Source organism: Balaenoptera borealis (genome assembly GCF_965194805.1).
Source record: "Balaenoptera borealis genome assembly, chromosome: 8".
In the NCBI taxonomy this organism is placed as follows: Eukaryota; Metazoa; Chordata; class Mammalia; order Artiodactyla; family Balaenopteridae; genus Balaenoptera; species Balaenoptera borealis.
Genome location: NC_138865.1, coordinates 119,689,541 through 119,704,071, shown reverse-complemented (window position 1 = coordinate 119,704,071; position 14,531 = coordinate 119,689,541). Strand labels below are relative to the sequence as shown.

Genomic DNA, 14,531 nt, shown 5'->3' with positions numbered 1-14,531 from the left:
CAGTGCACAAGCAGAAAGGGAACAGCAGGCTACTGTAGGGGAAGGAGACTGAGTGCAGGAATCAGGGGCTTACACAGCCACTGGCAGAGCAGGAGTGGTGGGGTCACCAGACCCCCCCCCCCCGACTCATGGTCACACCACCAGAGTGGGAGGGCACCCAGACTTCAAGAAGTCTGCAAATGTCAATGGACCCCGTGACCTGGTCCCAGACCCTGCAAGAAGAGGGTTTCTTTCTCTCCCATTCCAGCTCCCCTCTGAGTGTGGAACATAATTTTCATCCCGAGCCCTTCCCGCAGAGGAGTCTGGGAAATGTAGTTTTCAGCCGCCCAGGCTCCGCGGAACAGGAAGACACCGGAAGAGCCTGAGTGAGCCCAGGCCTGGCGCCCGCCGCTCCTGGGGGCTCCCAGCACGGGGGCGATCCCGGTCACGACCAGGGTTACGTGGAAGCCACCAGGCTCTGCTTCCATGAAGCCCTTGGCGCTGCCTTGTTCACGTCACCTGTGGTTCTCAGGTGGGGAGGGACCCCTGGTAGGGTGCACGGGCTGCACGCTCAGTTCCTTTTCTGTCTTCCCTGAACCAGTGGACCACGGTGATCCCCTGGGAGCCCCGGGACGTTCTCTGCTCGGAGGGAGGAGCCAGGAGAAGGGCTCTGGGTGTTGGGCTCTCGGGTCCCAGGAACTGTGCTGGGCTCTTTGCTGCTATAGCTTCTCTCACTGACCTCGAGAGAGGAAGTGGCCCTGAGATGTTCTCCCTGGGGGGGGGTGATGCTGGGCTCAAGCCCCCGCCCACTTGTCCCCAAAGCTGGTGCTGTCTTCCTACGTAATTCTTGCCCTGATAGAGGAACCAAGGCTCCCAGTTCAAAGAGGGGGTCTCTGGCGTCACCAGGGAGGAGAGACCATGGAAGCCATTACTACACTTTTTATAAAATGAAAAAAATACTTTTTTAACTCTGGCATAAGCAGGAGGGGTGGCATTGGGCCTGGAAATGTCGGTGGCCTTTTCAGCTTGTTGCAACAGAGGTCCATAAACATGGCCTGGAAAGCTTCTGGGAAACAGCTCTCTCTGCTGGCCATGGAAGACGCAGGTCCACAAGCCTGCGCATCTGGGAAGAGCATCACGGCTATTGGGATGTGAGTCCCAGACACCCAGCCTGGATCTTTGATGCCTCTCCTGGCCACAGCCGATCTTGGAGCCGACCATCTCAGAGATGAGCCAGAGCTTGGCTGTGTCATAGGGCAGGTGAGCCAGCGGCTGGCACGGCCATCTCTCCCCATAGGCCAAGTCGAGGCCCTGGGCTGTGCCAGGCACCTGCGTCTGGCTCTGCTTCTGATGTCAAGTGGACAAGCTTCCGGTGGAGTGGGGGGCGGGGTGGGAGGGGTCGCTGGTGCCGAGCGCGTCGGAGGTGCCACCCATGCGCAAGGGGCTGACCCCCCTGTGTGGGGGGAGGGCTCTGGGCAGGAGCTTGAAGCCACCCAGGGGAATCAGAGAGGCCCTGAGAAGCAGCAACTCTACTCGTGGTGGACGCCAGCCTGGACCAAGGGTGTCCTGGGTCCCTACTGTGCCCCTCCCTCTGCAGAGGTGGGAAATCCTCACCCCCCAGGTTTCTGGTCCCTTGATTAAAGTGACAGAGGTGTGCAGCAAAGCCGAGTTGTAGAAATGACACCGCTGGAACAGGGGCCCTCAGAACCCTGGAATCTGGGCAGTACAGTGCCTTGCAGGGAACTGTGGACGGGGATGGGGGTTGATGTGTGTTTAGTGATGGAGAGCAGCTTCAATTCGCTTCCACCCTGGTCGCCCTCAGAGCCTGGCCCAACCTGCCGTCCTACCCTCATGCCCAGCTCCTCAGGGTGGGAGTGGCCTACAGGGCACCGTCCCCCCTTCCCTCTGGCACCGTCCACCATGCCTGCGCTAAACGCCCTGCCCGGCACCTGCTCCCCTTCCAGGCTTCCATCTGGGTGATTCTCTTGTTAAGGACTTGCCGGGACAAGCAGCGGGGCTGCATGGCCACCCACCCCCCACGGTTGTGCTGGGCTCCACATGCAACAGCTTGGCTGCAGGATTGCTCAGAACCCGGCCAAGGGGAAACCGGCCTCGGTGGTCCTTTCTCACCCCCAAACCCTCCTTTAACCCTTGTTAAAAAGGTGGAACCTTCCTCTTGAGCGAGTCCCAGGCATGTAATGACCCTCTGGGGAGGAAGGTCAGTGGGCCGGGGAACTGAATAGTTAAGGAGCCCAGAGATCCCAGGGGCAAGCTTGTGTCAGCCCGCTGTTGCACCCAGCAGTGGATGTGGACTTTTAGTGGCAAATGTCAGAATCTAACCCAAATTGGCCTAAGCATGATGACAACCTGTTGGTTTGTGTAGCTGAGTTTTCTTCAGGCACGGCTTGATCCAGGAGCCCAAGTTGTGTGGCGGGAGTCTGTCTGTCCACATCCTCAGACAGGCGCTCCCCACACCCCCAGAAGACAGCCACCTGCAGCTGCAGGTTCGTCATCCGTGTGTGAAGCCAGCAGAGCAGAGAGGAAAAAGCCCCAGGATGGAGCTTCCTTGGCCTGGTCCTGTCACATGCCCAGCCCTGGACCAAGCCCCTGGGGCAGGGTGGTGCTGTGCTCTGATTGGCCAGGGAGGCCCACGTGCCCCAGTGGAGGGGGTGTGGCAGCCCCACCCACACCCACATGGATAGGTGGGTGCTGGCCACTGGGTTCCCCAAAAGCCCAGCTGCACAGATGTCCTGTCACGCTGACTCCAAGTTCGAGTTTACTTTCTCTGCCTGGACTCCCAGAACTCTTGTTTGTAGTAACATGAGCTGAACTTTCCATGCGAAACTGCCTTTGTTTAGGGCGGGGGTGGGGGGGGTGGGGGGGTTGTGTGGATCGCGAGCCTGTGGTCCTCACAGCTTGGAGGTCTGGGGTCTTTCTGATGTGGTTGGGGCATGTGCAGGCACATGGAGGCTATGTTTTGCATTTGTGGGGGACGGTTGAGCTCACCAGAATGCCAGCTTCTCCCCTGCCATCAGGGGCTGCTCCCTTTTCTGCGGGGCCCTGGAGGGAGGTCAGGAACTTTCCAGAAGGGATGCAGGGACCCGCCCCTCTCTTGCTCTTGGTTCTGCGCTGTCTTGCCCTGTATGTGCCGGTCGTCTGGGGGCAAATAGAATCTGGCTATCTGTGTAAACTGTTATGGGAAAATTACGTTTTAATTGGATGAGGATGGGGGATAAAATGTGCCAGGGGCATGCCCGCTGTTCTCCGTGGCACCCAGGAGGGGCACGCGCTCCAGCAGTTACATAACAGATTTCATGAGCTGTCAGTCACTCCCGTTTCGTAGGACCGGCCTTGGTAAAGCTGCTTCCGTCAGCTGTGGGATCTAACACTGCCTTTCAGCTTGTGTTTGGGGTAGGTCTTCTGTGACACTAATGAGGAGAGGTGTCTGGGAGCCCGGGGCTTGTACGGCACTTGGGGAAAAAAAAGAGCAACGCGAATGCAAAATCAGGGAGGCTTTGCTGCTGGTGGGCGGCTGCTTGCCGGGACCAGGTCGGGAACATTTCTGGTCGTGTGCATTTCTACAAAGTGGGGTGTCCTGCCCCCAAGAGCACCCGGTTTCTGAGCTGATCCCTTGGTATCTATCTTCTGAGTGTCAGAGATTGAGGTGCGGGTGAAGGGCGGTGGTGAAGGTTGGTTTCCAGTCCATCTAAACCCTCTGGGGGCTCACCAGAGGGGGGGCCTGCCCCGTGTGCCATCCCTTCCTGCCCGTGGCTAACCCCACACCTCCTCTTTGTCCTTTCAGCTCAGCCAGCAGATCTCCTGAAGGTTCTAGATTTTCACAACCTGCCTGACGGAATAACCAAGACCACAGGCTTTTGTGCAGCGCGGCGATCTTCCAAAGGCCCGGATGTTGCTTACAGGGTCACAAAAGATGCCCAACTCAGCGCGCCCACCAAGCAGCTGTACCCTGGTAAGAGACGGCGTGTGTGCCTGGTGGGGTGCGGCTCCATCTCCCGGCCCCAGCCGGGGAGCAGAGCCGGGAGCTGGCGGGGTGGAGAAACGTGCTTGGTTTTCCGCGAATGAGCCTGGTTCGAGGTCAGGATAGTGAAAACACAACCCGGCGCCCCTCACCGTCCACCACCAAAGGGACAGCGGGGCCTCGTCTGTTCACACTGCTTCTCCGAGCAGGTGTCTCTCCAGCTGTGGACAGGCTGTCAGGACTCCAGAGGCGAAAAGGAGACGGATGGTTCCCGGGTGACGGGGTTAAGAGAAACCCTGGGGTCACGGGAAAGGAAACGCTTCCAGACAGAAGCTTGACTGGGGGCGAGGATGTTAAGGGACACATGAATCAGACGTCATGGCTCCCAGCAAGAGAGTGCAGGCTTTTAATGAGAATCAATTGCCAAGTGTCACATCGCTGCTTCTAATTACGTACCCAGAGCGGGAAGTGATGTTTGCTGCTCGGATGTGGCATCCGAGTGGTCCCTGACGGCCCCCCCCTTCACACCCTCGGGGCCTATATCTGGACCGGTTCACTAGGCCCAGGTTTGATAACCTCTCCCTCCACCTCAAAGAAGTTCTTCTTCCTGACCCACATCAGAAAGGGCCCAGGGGACCTTGGGCAGATGAACTCACCTCAGGAGATGTTTTGTGATAATTAGAAGACCGTACATCATCTTTTTGGTGACTGCATGCACCCTGGACGTTGAACCCTGAATCAGGCAATCTTTTGACAAGTAATGGTGTCTCTGTTTTGTCACATCCCCACTGGGTCCCAGAAGGACTCACTCCTTCAGGGGCTGCATTTTGCTCCCTCTAACCCTTTTCACTCATAACTCTCTGCTTCACCCCAGCTCTTTTCTCAGCTTTCCTTTAAATCCAATGGGGACTTTTAAGGGTTTGTCTCTGCAAGAGGGGCTGGGTCTGCTCTTTCCAGGAATGTCATTTGGGGTTGGTGAGATCTGTCCGGGGCCCTGAGCCCATTCACTATCTTAAAGAGCCCCCCACTTTACCACCTTTGGGAGCCAGACATCCCCCTTCCAGAGCGTTTGACCATCATTGAAGACAGGGGTCACTGCCAGGGCTCCTGGGTGACTCGCCACAAAGAACCACGGGGATTTCACTTTCCCGCACGGCCAGAGGAGTGTTTCTTATCCTTTCTTGGGGCCAGCGTATCTTTTAGAATCACCCAGAAGCTGTCTGCTCTCCTGCTCCGAGTCCCCAGTTTAGAATTCCTGTCCTAGGGGGACTGAGGGGCTGGGGGCAGGGGAGGCTTGTGAGAGCTGACGGCCCCAGACAATAGTGACTGCACTTTGGGACAGACACCCACTGCTTGACATGTGTGTGACGTGGTCACCTTCCAAGGTCGTCCTGTGGAATTAGGTGTCCTACCTCGAGGTCATCTGTAGTTGCTTTGCTGACAATTAGTTGAATCTGATCCCTGCCACCCAATTCAGGGTCACAACCAATTCATCGGGGTTAGTATCCCTGCCCGCCGCCCCCCGGACCCCGGTTATCTTGGGGCAGGAAGTATCAGAGGGTCTCAGAATACAGGCCAGTTATTGGAGATCTGGTATGAATGCCTCAACAGCCAGACAGGGACTTTTTTTTTTAAGCCCACATTTTTCCTAACCTCTCAAATTAGGATCTTGATTAGATACTCAAAGAGTTTAAAAGGCCGTTACAGCGCCTTCTAGCCATCATTAGCTTATGGGGTACAATGGGTCCATGTATAATGATCGTCTCATTAATGCCAAATAAAACTGGAGGTCCTCGGGGATGATTTAAGCGGGAACTTCTAGGGGGTCTTTTCTGCAGGCCCCAGGGTTGATGAAACCACACAGCCTCTCTGGCCTTTCCTCTCTTGGAAACCTCGGAAGGGGCACCCACCTATCTTGCTTTTTGCTTGGATGCTGGCCTCCTGGGGAGCCGTGGCGTCTGGCTGCGTTTTAGACGCTGTGTCTGGTGGGCAGCTGCAGAGGGAAGGGGTGGTGTGGTCAGGTGGCCCCAGCCAGGCCGAGGCCATGGTGGCCTGAGTTGAGCATAAACGTTTTAAACGTCTCAGTGCAAAGGAGGTCCGGGTCTGGGTGACCTCTCGTTAACGAGAAAACCCCCATCATTCTCCCGAGAGGCCACCTGGATTCTCTGGGGATGCAGGCGCCCCTGTGCAGGCCGGGTGGGTCTGGGTCGTGGATGCGGACTTGGGGGCCAAAGCTGAGCAGGTATCTGGGAGCCTTTGCAGGACCTGCCCCCCTTCCCCAGCCCAGACGCCGGCCTCCCCCAGTCATTGATTGTCCCGCTTTGTACAGATCGCCTGCGATCCAGGCCGTTTCTTTTGGGGAAATCAAGGTTCCTTGGGCTGGGGTTCTTCAGAGGACTTGCCCCCTTCCCAGCAGGTGAAGAGAAGCAGTTTGGTGTTCTCTGCACTTGCCAGCAAGACGGGGCCTAGTGTTCCTCCCCGATCCTAAGAGGATTTTCTGGTCTTGCTTAGAGCCTGTAATCTGGGTTCTGAATTAGCAGGACCAGGAGTGCAACTCCAAGTTACTGACCTTGACGGTTGGCGCTGGGTGGTCCTGACACTGGGTAGACCAGGCCGTAACGACTAAAGCAGAACCCGGGACGGTGACGCTTTGTGGGAAGTGCAGGCCACCAACAAACCAGAGAGGGTTGCACAGCTTGCCGGAAGGGGGGCGCTTCCTGGGCCTCATCACCCTCTGCCTGCGGGCGTGGGGGGCAGCACATCAAGGGAAGGCTGGCCTGAGACCCTAGAAGAAGCCGTCATGGGCCCTCCCTGAATGCAGGAGGCAGGCGTGTCCCATGAGGCTGCCCCGGCCCCTGGGGGTGTGCCCCTGTGTCCCGGAACCACGGGCCTGCTGCCATCACCCAGGTCCAGCCATCCCCTCCGAAGACATCCAGGCAAGGCAGCCTCCCCGTGGTCACGCGGCCCCCTCCTCTGTTCTCCTGCCTAGGATTGGGGTCCTCTCCCCATTTCGCCCTCCCTCTGGTAACCTCGGGGCCGCTGAGACTCCCTTCCTGCTCAGGGTCTGAGACGGGGCCTGGCATAGTTATGTCTCCCACTCACTCTTCCGCCTTCACTCCAGGCCTGCCCTCCACCGTGGGGCGGGACCTCCAGAATCAGCCTCTGTCCAGCAGAACATATAACTGTTGGCTTAGTAGGGTTCAGTTTAATAGCAAATGCACTTATTAAACACCCACTGTGCACCTAAACTGCTCCGTGCCTTTGGGCTTCAGCCCTGGTGGAAAGGAAATGGTCTAAGGATGTAACTGGGCCTCTTGCTGAGCTCACCCCTCAGTTTTGACTTTTCTCTGAGAAATAAAATATGAAGCGTTGGTTAGCAGGCGAGTTTCTCCCAGACAGTGTAGATTATAAAGCGTGTCAGCGTCCGGCTCATGTCCAGATGAGAATGAACGGTTTCTAAAGTGACAACAAATCCTTTGTTATTTTGCCAGGAGGGAGATGAATATTAAACGTAATTTCTCCTTTCAGCTTATCTGAGCTGAGAACGTGTGTTACTGTAGCGATTTAAAAATTGGGAGGCAGCGTCTGAATGAGTCAGGAGTGAGGGGGTTCGTGGTCCTGGGGGGTGCGTCACGCTGCAGGGACGGGGAGGGGCCCTCCCATGTCCACTCTTCTCATTCTCTGAGGCAGGAGGGTGACTGTAAGAGGCATGGAGTCATCACGGGGTGGGGACGGGGGGCAGGCGACCCTTTGAGATGAGAGTGAGGGGGTCACGGACTCACATGGTGATTGAAGTCCATCCTGGACGTGAGCAGGGACCTCTGAGATGCTTGGGGTCGGACACCACCCTGGGCCCCTTAGTGCCCGCTCACCCCCAGGGACCAAAGGGCCACCACCGAGGTCCGACCACTGGCCTGGCTGGGGTCTCCCCCCTGGGGCCTGCATGCAAACCCCCTCCCCTACCACGGCCATTCACTCAGGCCGGGGTCTCTGATTCCCTCTCACATCCCACGTTTGGAGGGCAGCGTGGAGGGACAGCTGTGACGGTAGTGACCTCCACGGACCTCTTTCCAAATGGCTTCCTGTCTGTGGAAGGGCAGCCTGAGTTGGTTCCTCAATGAAGCCAGCCTTTCCTCAAACAGATGACCACACTGACCACCTTACCCTCCACTTGGACCTGGCAAACTTTGCTGGATATGATGGCGCTCAGACATTTGCTGCACATCTGCCCCTTGATCAAACTGTTCCTGCAGCCTTTCCCTACCAGCACATGGCCAAACCTACCCCCTCTCCGGGAGTGGAGGCATCCAGCTGGTTCCCACCCTGGGGGATGGGCTGGGCCACGGTGCTGAGCACAGCAAACAGACCCCAACTTCTAGCTCCTTAACACGGGGCCAGATCCTGGGCTGTGAGCCTTGGGCCTTTCCAGATCCGCACCTTAGCCAGAGCTCTGGGGGCCGTGGGATGGATTTCTCCACCTGCTCCCCATCACGGCCTTGAAAACTCACACAACTCTGTTGGCCTTTGGGGTTTGGGTTCTCTGCCTGAAGCTGCCGTGACCCCTCGTGTCCTCATGCTAGAGAGACCGTGTGTCTACCCTGGGTCCTCCAGGGGCTGCAGGGGCAGTTCTTTTCGTGGCACCCCCCGCCCCCCGTCAGCAGGGCATTCGCAGTGCTCACCACAGGGACCAGAAGCAGAGCCCAGCTGCCCCGCCATGCAGCAGTTCCGCCAGCAGAGGGCGCCCAAGGATAGCATCCCCACTGGAAGCTGCACTGACCACCCCCCTCCCACCCGCTCTGCCACGCGGGCCATCTGGTTGACCTTGTTACAGTTCTAAAGAAGGGGTGGGTCTGATGATGGGCTCTGTCCTTGCCCAGGACCGTGGGCTGGGCTTCAGCACTCTGCAGCATGCTGGGCGTGAGGCAGCTTCAGCCGCAGGGCCTTGTCCTTCCTCTGCTGGGTGTCCCTGTTGACACCCCTCGGGCTCGCTTCTTTGGCCTGGTTCTGAGAAGCACACTGACTTGGGTTGAGCCTTCCTGGCTGTGCATCGATAGCCCAGCTCTCTTGTCAGCCCCGGGCCCTCGCTCTCGGGGGAATTGCAAATTGCACACAGAGAGAACCAGGATGGATGGAAGGAGGGGGCTGAGATTTCCTCTCCCGTCCGTGGCGGCAGGGCGTGAAGGGCGTGCGTGTGGAGGATTCTAGAGCAGCCTTGTGCCCTCGGCAGGGCCAGCGCAGGTCTGGCTTCTAATGGCCTCAAATTGTTTCTGGCCTGTGTTGTAAGGAACTCTCCCTCCCACCAACATACCAGGGTTTGGGTTTTCCTTTTAAATTTGTAGTCTTTTGATTTATTTTACTTTTTCTCTGATTTGCGTGTCAACCAGGAAATGTCAAAAAGTGCATCTCTAGTCATGATCCGCTGCCTCTTGCCTTCCTTCCCCTCTTCTCTCTCTCCTCCCTCCCTCCAGAGGGCGCAAAATGAGACACACTCTGCTAGGCACAGCTTTAGGCACTGCAGAGGGTAAAAGACGCATCTGAAACAGCACCTGCCCAGAGGAAGCTCACATTCTAGAAAGTTCTAAGAAGGATTTATACATAGATGTATTGAGGTGTGGGAACTGAAAAAGATAGCATTGAAGGCTCACAGTTGGAAGGACCAATCAGGTTTGCATTTGGACTGAGCCTCGAAGGGGGTAGGTTTGACCATGTGGTGTTAGGGTAAGGCTGCAGGAACAGTTTGATCAAGGGGCAGATGTGCAGCAAATGTACCACCATATCCAGCAGATGTTGCCAGGTCCCTGAGCTGGTTTGTTTGCAGAGAGCTGTGGCTGGGCATGGTTGGGGGCTTCCCGACTGCCTTATCTCTGTCCTCTGTTCCAGCATCTGCATTTCCCGAGGACTTCTCCATTCTAACCACTGTGAAAGCCAAGAAAGGCAGCCAGGCCTTCCTGGTCTCCATCTACAATGAGCAGGGCATCCAGCAGATCGGCCTGGAGATGGGCCGCTCTCCGGTCTTCCTCTATGAGGACCACACAGGGAAACCGGGGCCGGAGGACTACCCCCTCTTCAGAGGCATCAACCTGTCAGATGGCAAGTAAGTGGCACCACTCAGCAACCCACTCCTTCTCCTGCTGGAGGGTCGGGGCAGGTCACCTAAAGCCCCCGGCTGAACTGGGGACCTTATAGCAGAATGTACTTTATAGCAGGATGGTGCTGACATGCCTGCAGGTCGGAGAGATCACTGGGCTTGGAGTCCTGGGAGCTGGATCTTGGTCTGGGCTCATCCTCTGTGGCTCTGGGGAGGCCTTCTTCTCCCTGGGCCTCCACGTCCCCTTTGTAAAATGCACTAAGCTGTATCAGATGCTAGCCTCTTAGTATCCGAAGGGACACGGGAGACTGTGTAGTTATACCCAACTTCTTCCAGAAAGGATTTAAGGTATCCTTAAGGATACAGACAGAGATGTGAGAGTGAATGATTTACAAAAAAGAAAAAGAAGTCAGGTCTTTCCAGAATTCTCTGTTGGATGCATCCCTAAAACCCGGTAGTTTGAAATTAATTGACTGACACGTCTGAGGCCACGTGCTGTGATCCTTGAAGACCTCAGGACATGATTTCTGCATTTCTAATTGAGAGTTTCATACAGATCCATCAGTCCCACCATTTCCCGTCAGACTTGGTTTCTCCGGCAGCCTGCATTTGCTCTTGGGGGTTGAGATGGTACATAGGGAAGTACTATCAGGTCTCCCCGCCCTTGACCCACTGACCAGCCCACTCCAGGCTTCAGGGCTGTGCTCCGGGCTGCACAGCTGGTCTCATCCCAGAGATAAGAGACCTGATTTTTGAGTCCAGTGGGTCTCACGTGGCACGCGGTGTGGACCTGTGCCCACGCCTGTCTGCCCACAGAGACTCGGCTCTGAACTGCTCAGTCCTGTGACACTGCAGGAAAGAGATGTCCTCCTGGGTCCCCAGGGATTTGCGGTTGAGGCACTCGTGTTGGTACTTCGTGACACCAGCCCCCCTTCACCTGCCTGGCTGTCTGTTTCTCTGCAGGTGGCACAGAATCGCTCTCAGCATCCACAGGAAGAACGTCACCTTGATCCTGGACTGTAAAAAGAAGATGACCACATTCCTGGACCGCAGCAATCACCCCGTGATAGACGTTAACGGCATCATTGTGTTTGGCACCCGAATTCTGGATGAGGAGGTGTTTGAGGTAAGCCGGGGGCCGGGCTGTCTCGCGCACCTGGGACGCATGCCTGTCCTCTCCTCGGGGACCTGGGGCCAGCCAGGCCGACGCCACGTTGCCTGGATCCTGGCGCTCTGCTGGGGGCGGCGGGGGAGGGAACGCCTACTGATGGTCCTGCTTCTGTGAATGGCAGGAGTGATGTCTGCCAGTGGGGAGGATGAAGTTGGGGGTCTCACCTCTCTCGGGGTTCCTCCTGGGGCCACGTGCGTAACTGTGAGAGGTTCGGGGGCGGGGGAGCTGGCCGCGGTGCAGGCCCGCGGGGCCGGACTCTCCACTGTCTCGTTTGCTGATTCCGGGCCTTGGGCAGGTTGCTCTGACGTTTCTGAGCCTCAGCCTCTCCATCTGTAAAATGGGATCACGAATGCAGCTCCCTCATAGAACGTGGCAAGAATTACATGGGGCTGAATGCTATAAAGCACCACGGCCTCCTCATAGTAAGCGCTTGACGTGTGTCAGCCTTGATAGCAGCCCAGCGTCGGGGCAGGTGGAAAGGTGGACAGGGCCCAGCTGGTCAGATGTGGATGAGCAAGGACAGATCAGAACAGCCACCTCTCCGTGGAAGTGGGGGCTGGGGGGATGGGGGAACGAGTGTGTGGAGGTGGGTCCGGGGGTCCTGCCGAAGCTGGCAGCTGCCCAGCACAGCAGGAGTCCAGGACGGCCGCGGCCTGTGCACAGCAGGGTGGGCTGGGTGCCTGGATTCTGCAGGTGCTGCCAAATTTTGCGAGTTATGGCGACACACCCTCCGAGCATGACTCTGACCCCAGTTGCCCGGAGACCCGGGATGAACTGCAGACGGCTGGGCTGTCCTCAGCCAGGCCTGAGCGGCTTTGGGGTCCTCCCGGGGAGCTACTGTCAAAGGCTTGGGGGTCGCACCGACTGGGATTAAGTTTTTGCCGGTGTAGACCTCTTGCTGGCGGGAGGATCCGGGTAAAGCAGGTGGCTTTGGTGAGATTTAGGACTTATTTGTAAAACGTGGGTACTGGTCGTGTTGCCTCGAGAGGCGCCGGGGGCTCACCTGGGCTCATCTGAGAAGCGCTGCGCTTGGGTACCTGCTCAGCGCCCGGGAGCCTGGGGCGCTGCCGCCGCCCTTGCTCGAGGTCTGAATGCGGAGGTGGGTCCGTGTGCCGAGGCTGGGGTTTGAATTCATGTACCGCGTGGTAGCTTTTCTGCGCTGTTGCCAAATCTTCCTGATTTCTAGTGCCTTTTGTGTGCTGATGGTGTGTCTTTTATCGTAACGATTCAGGAAAAAGCTTTATCTGTCTTTTAAAAAAATAAGGATCCTAAACCAAATCCTGCTTCCTTGATTTTCTGAGCCAGTGTTCCCATGAGCACAAATCTGTTAAGACTCCGGTGCCGTAGGGAAGCACTAGGAAAGTCAGGGCTGGGTTCAAGCCCCAGCTGCCCTGTTTACGTGCTGTGAGATCCTGGGTGACTGCCTAGCCTCTCTGAAATGCTTGTGTGGGTGAGGTGTGTTTAAGGACCACCGAGGCATATGCGTGTCGCACGGCCAGCATTCCGTAGCTGTTACCCACGTTTACGATTAGAGAAGGAAAACAATTTATAATTATCAAAAAGAAATGCAAGAGAAGAACAAATATCGTATATTAACGCATATATGTGGAATCTAGAAAAACGGTACAGATGAACCGGTTTGCAAGGCAGAAATAGAGACACAGATGTAGAGAACACACGTATGGACACCAAGGGGGGAAAGTGGGGTGGAGGGTGGTGGTGGGATGAATTGGGAGATTGGGATTGACATGTATACGCTAATATGTATAAAATAGATAACTAATAAGAACCTGCTGCATAAAAATAAATAAATAAAATTCAAAAAAAAAAAAAAAAAAAAGAAATGGATCTCAGATCGGATAACTCTGGTTTCCTCCTCTGCTTAGCCTCCCAACAAGCTGAGTAGGTCTTGCTCTGCGGCTGAGAGCATGCAGGCGTTTGATTGAATCCATGGCTCAGAAATATGTTCAGCGTTCTGGGGGGCCCTTCTTCCTGGTCGTGGCTTTCGATTTGAGGGAGAGTGTCTGCCAGGCAGCAGAGATTTTTGTTGACCACAAGCTATTCACGTTCTGAAGGAGGTGATTCCGTAGCCTTGGACTTTCCTGGCTGTTGGATGTGTCCACATCGGAAAATGTGACCTGTGTTTCCTAATGAAGACCAGCGAGCTAGAGGCGGTGATGCCCTCAGGGGCCCCAGAACATCATTTTTTGCTTTTTTTCCTTCAGAGAGCAAGGATAAAGTTGGGTGGGTTGGCCTCATATCCCCAGCCCCCCCTTGTCTCGTGGCGAGTGAAACAGAATTTTTATAAATAAAAGTGATTTAACTCTTGACTTTCCAGTATATTCCAAATAACAACACTTGGCATTTTTAACCACTTTGGTTTCTGGAGAAGTCTCTTTAGAAGGAGGGGCCAGCACCATTGAAAACGATTTCCCAGCAGCCACGTTCTTCCCCGGGAAGGATGACTTCCCCTCATTAAAAGCCAATTTGTCCCAAAGCTCTTGGAGGCTCTGGGGGAGCCGGAAGGATTCTGGGTACTTTGGTGGAGGGCCAAGTCGCCGCTGGCACACGCTGGGTTTTGTGATGTGTGCTGTTTCCAAACAGGGATTTACTGAACTCTAGAGAGTCTGTTGGGGCCACTGGGGTTTTTCCTGGGGTGCGCGTGGGCACACAGAGGCCCCCTTTATCCACAGAGAGAGCCGGGGATGGAGACCGTCAAGGCCAAGACAAACACTTCCTGTAGTGCAGCGCCCGGTTTTAGCCAGACTGTACCGTGCCCGGGGCCTCCCTGGTGCCACCGCTGGCCTGGGTGTGTGGCTGGGGCAGGTGGCAGCAGCCCCCGCTCCCTCGGCCTCCCCAGCCCCTGTTAGAGCCTGGCTCTGATAGGGTCGCCCCACTATACGGGGGCATTGGACATCCCGTCCTTCCAAAGCCACCCAGGGAGGAAGTGAGGTGCATAGCAAGGTCCCCCAGGCCTTCATGCTCGTCCTCTCCGGCTGATGGCCTGGAGCCCACACAGAACCTGTCCGAGCCCAATGTCCTCATCTGTAAAATGGGTGCGACGGGGCCAATGCTAGGGGTCGTGGGGTGGCCCGATGGAATCTCTGTAAAATGCCTGCACCTGTGAGGACCATAGCGAACCACACCGACCAGAGCCCTGGCCATCAGAGCGGGTGGCCCACCGTCAGCATCCACCTGCATTGACCTGTCAACCATGGTAGCGGCTGTGACCAACGTCCGCTCCCTCTGTGGTGGCACAGGGTCACGAGCTGTCCCCTATCTCACCGTGCCAGTTAGGTGCTGGACCTCCGCCT

General features: G+C 56.4%; 1 protein-coding gene across 2 annotated transcripts in view; it reads left to right on the top strand.

Annotated features, from left to right (window-relative positions):
- COL5A1 (collagen type V alpha 1 chain) overlaps positions 1 to 14,531 on the top strand; it is a 159,724-nt gene that overhangs the window by 36,501 nt on the left and 108,692 nt on the right. For both annotated transcript variants that reach the window (XM_082403166.1, XM_082403165.1), the window contains exons 2-4: positions 3,782 to 3,949; positions 9,839 to 10,052; positions 11,010 to 11,172. In XM_082403166.1, coding sequence (XP_082259292.1) covers positions 3,782 to 3,949; positions 9,839 to 10,052; positions 11,010 to 11,172 — 545 coding nt within the window. The remainder of the gene's footprint in view (positions 1 to 3,781; positions 3,950 to 9,838; positions 10,053 to 11,009; positions 11,173 to 14,531) is intronic.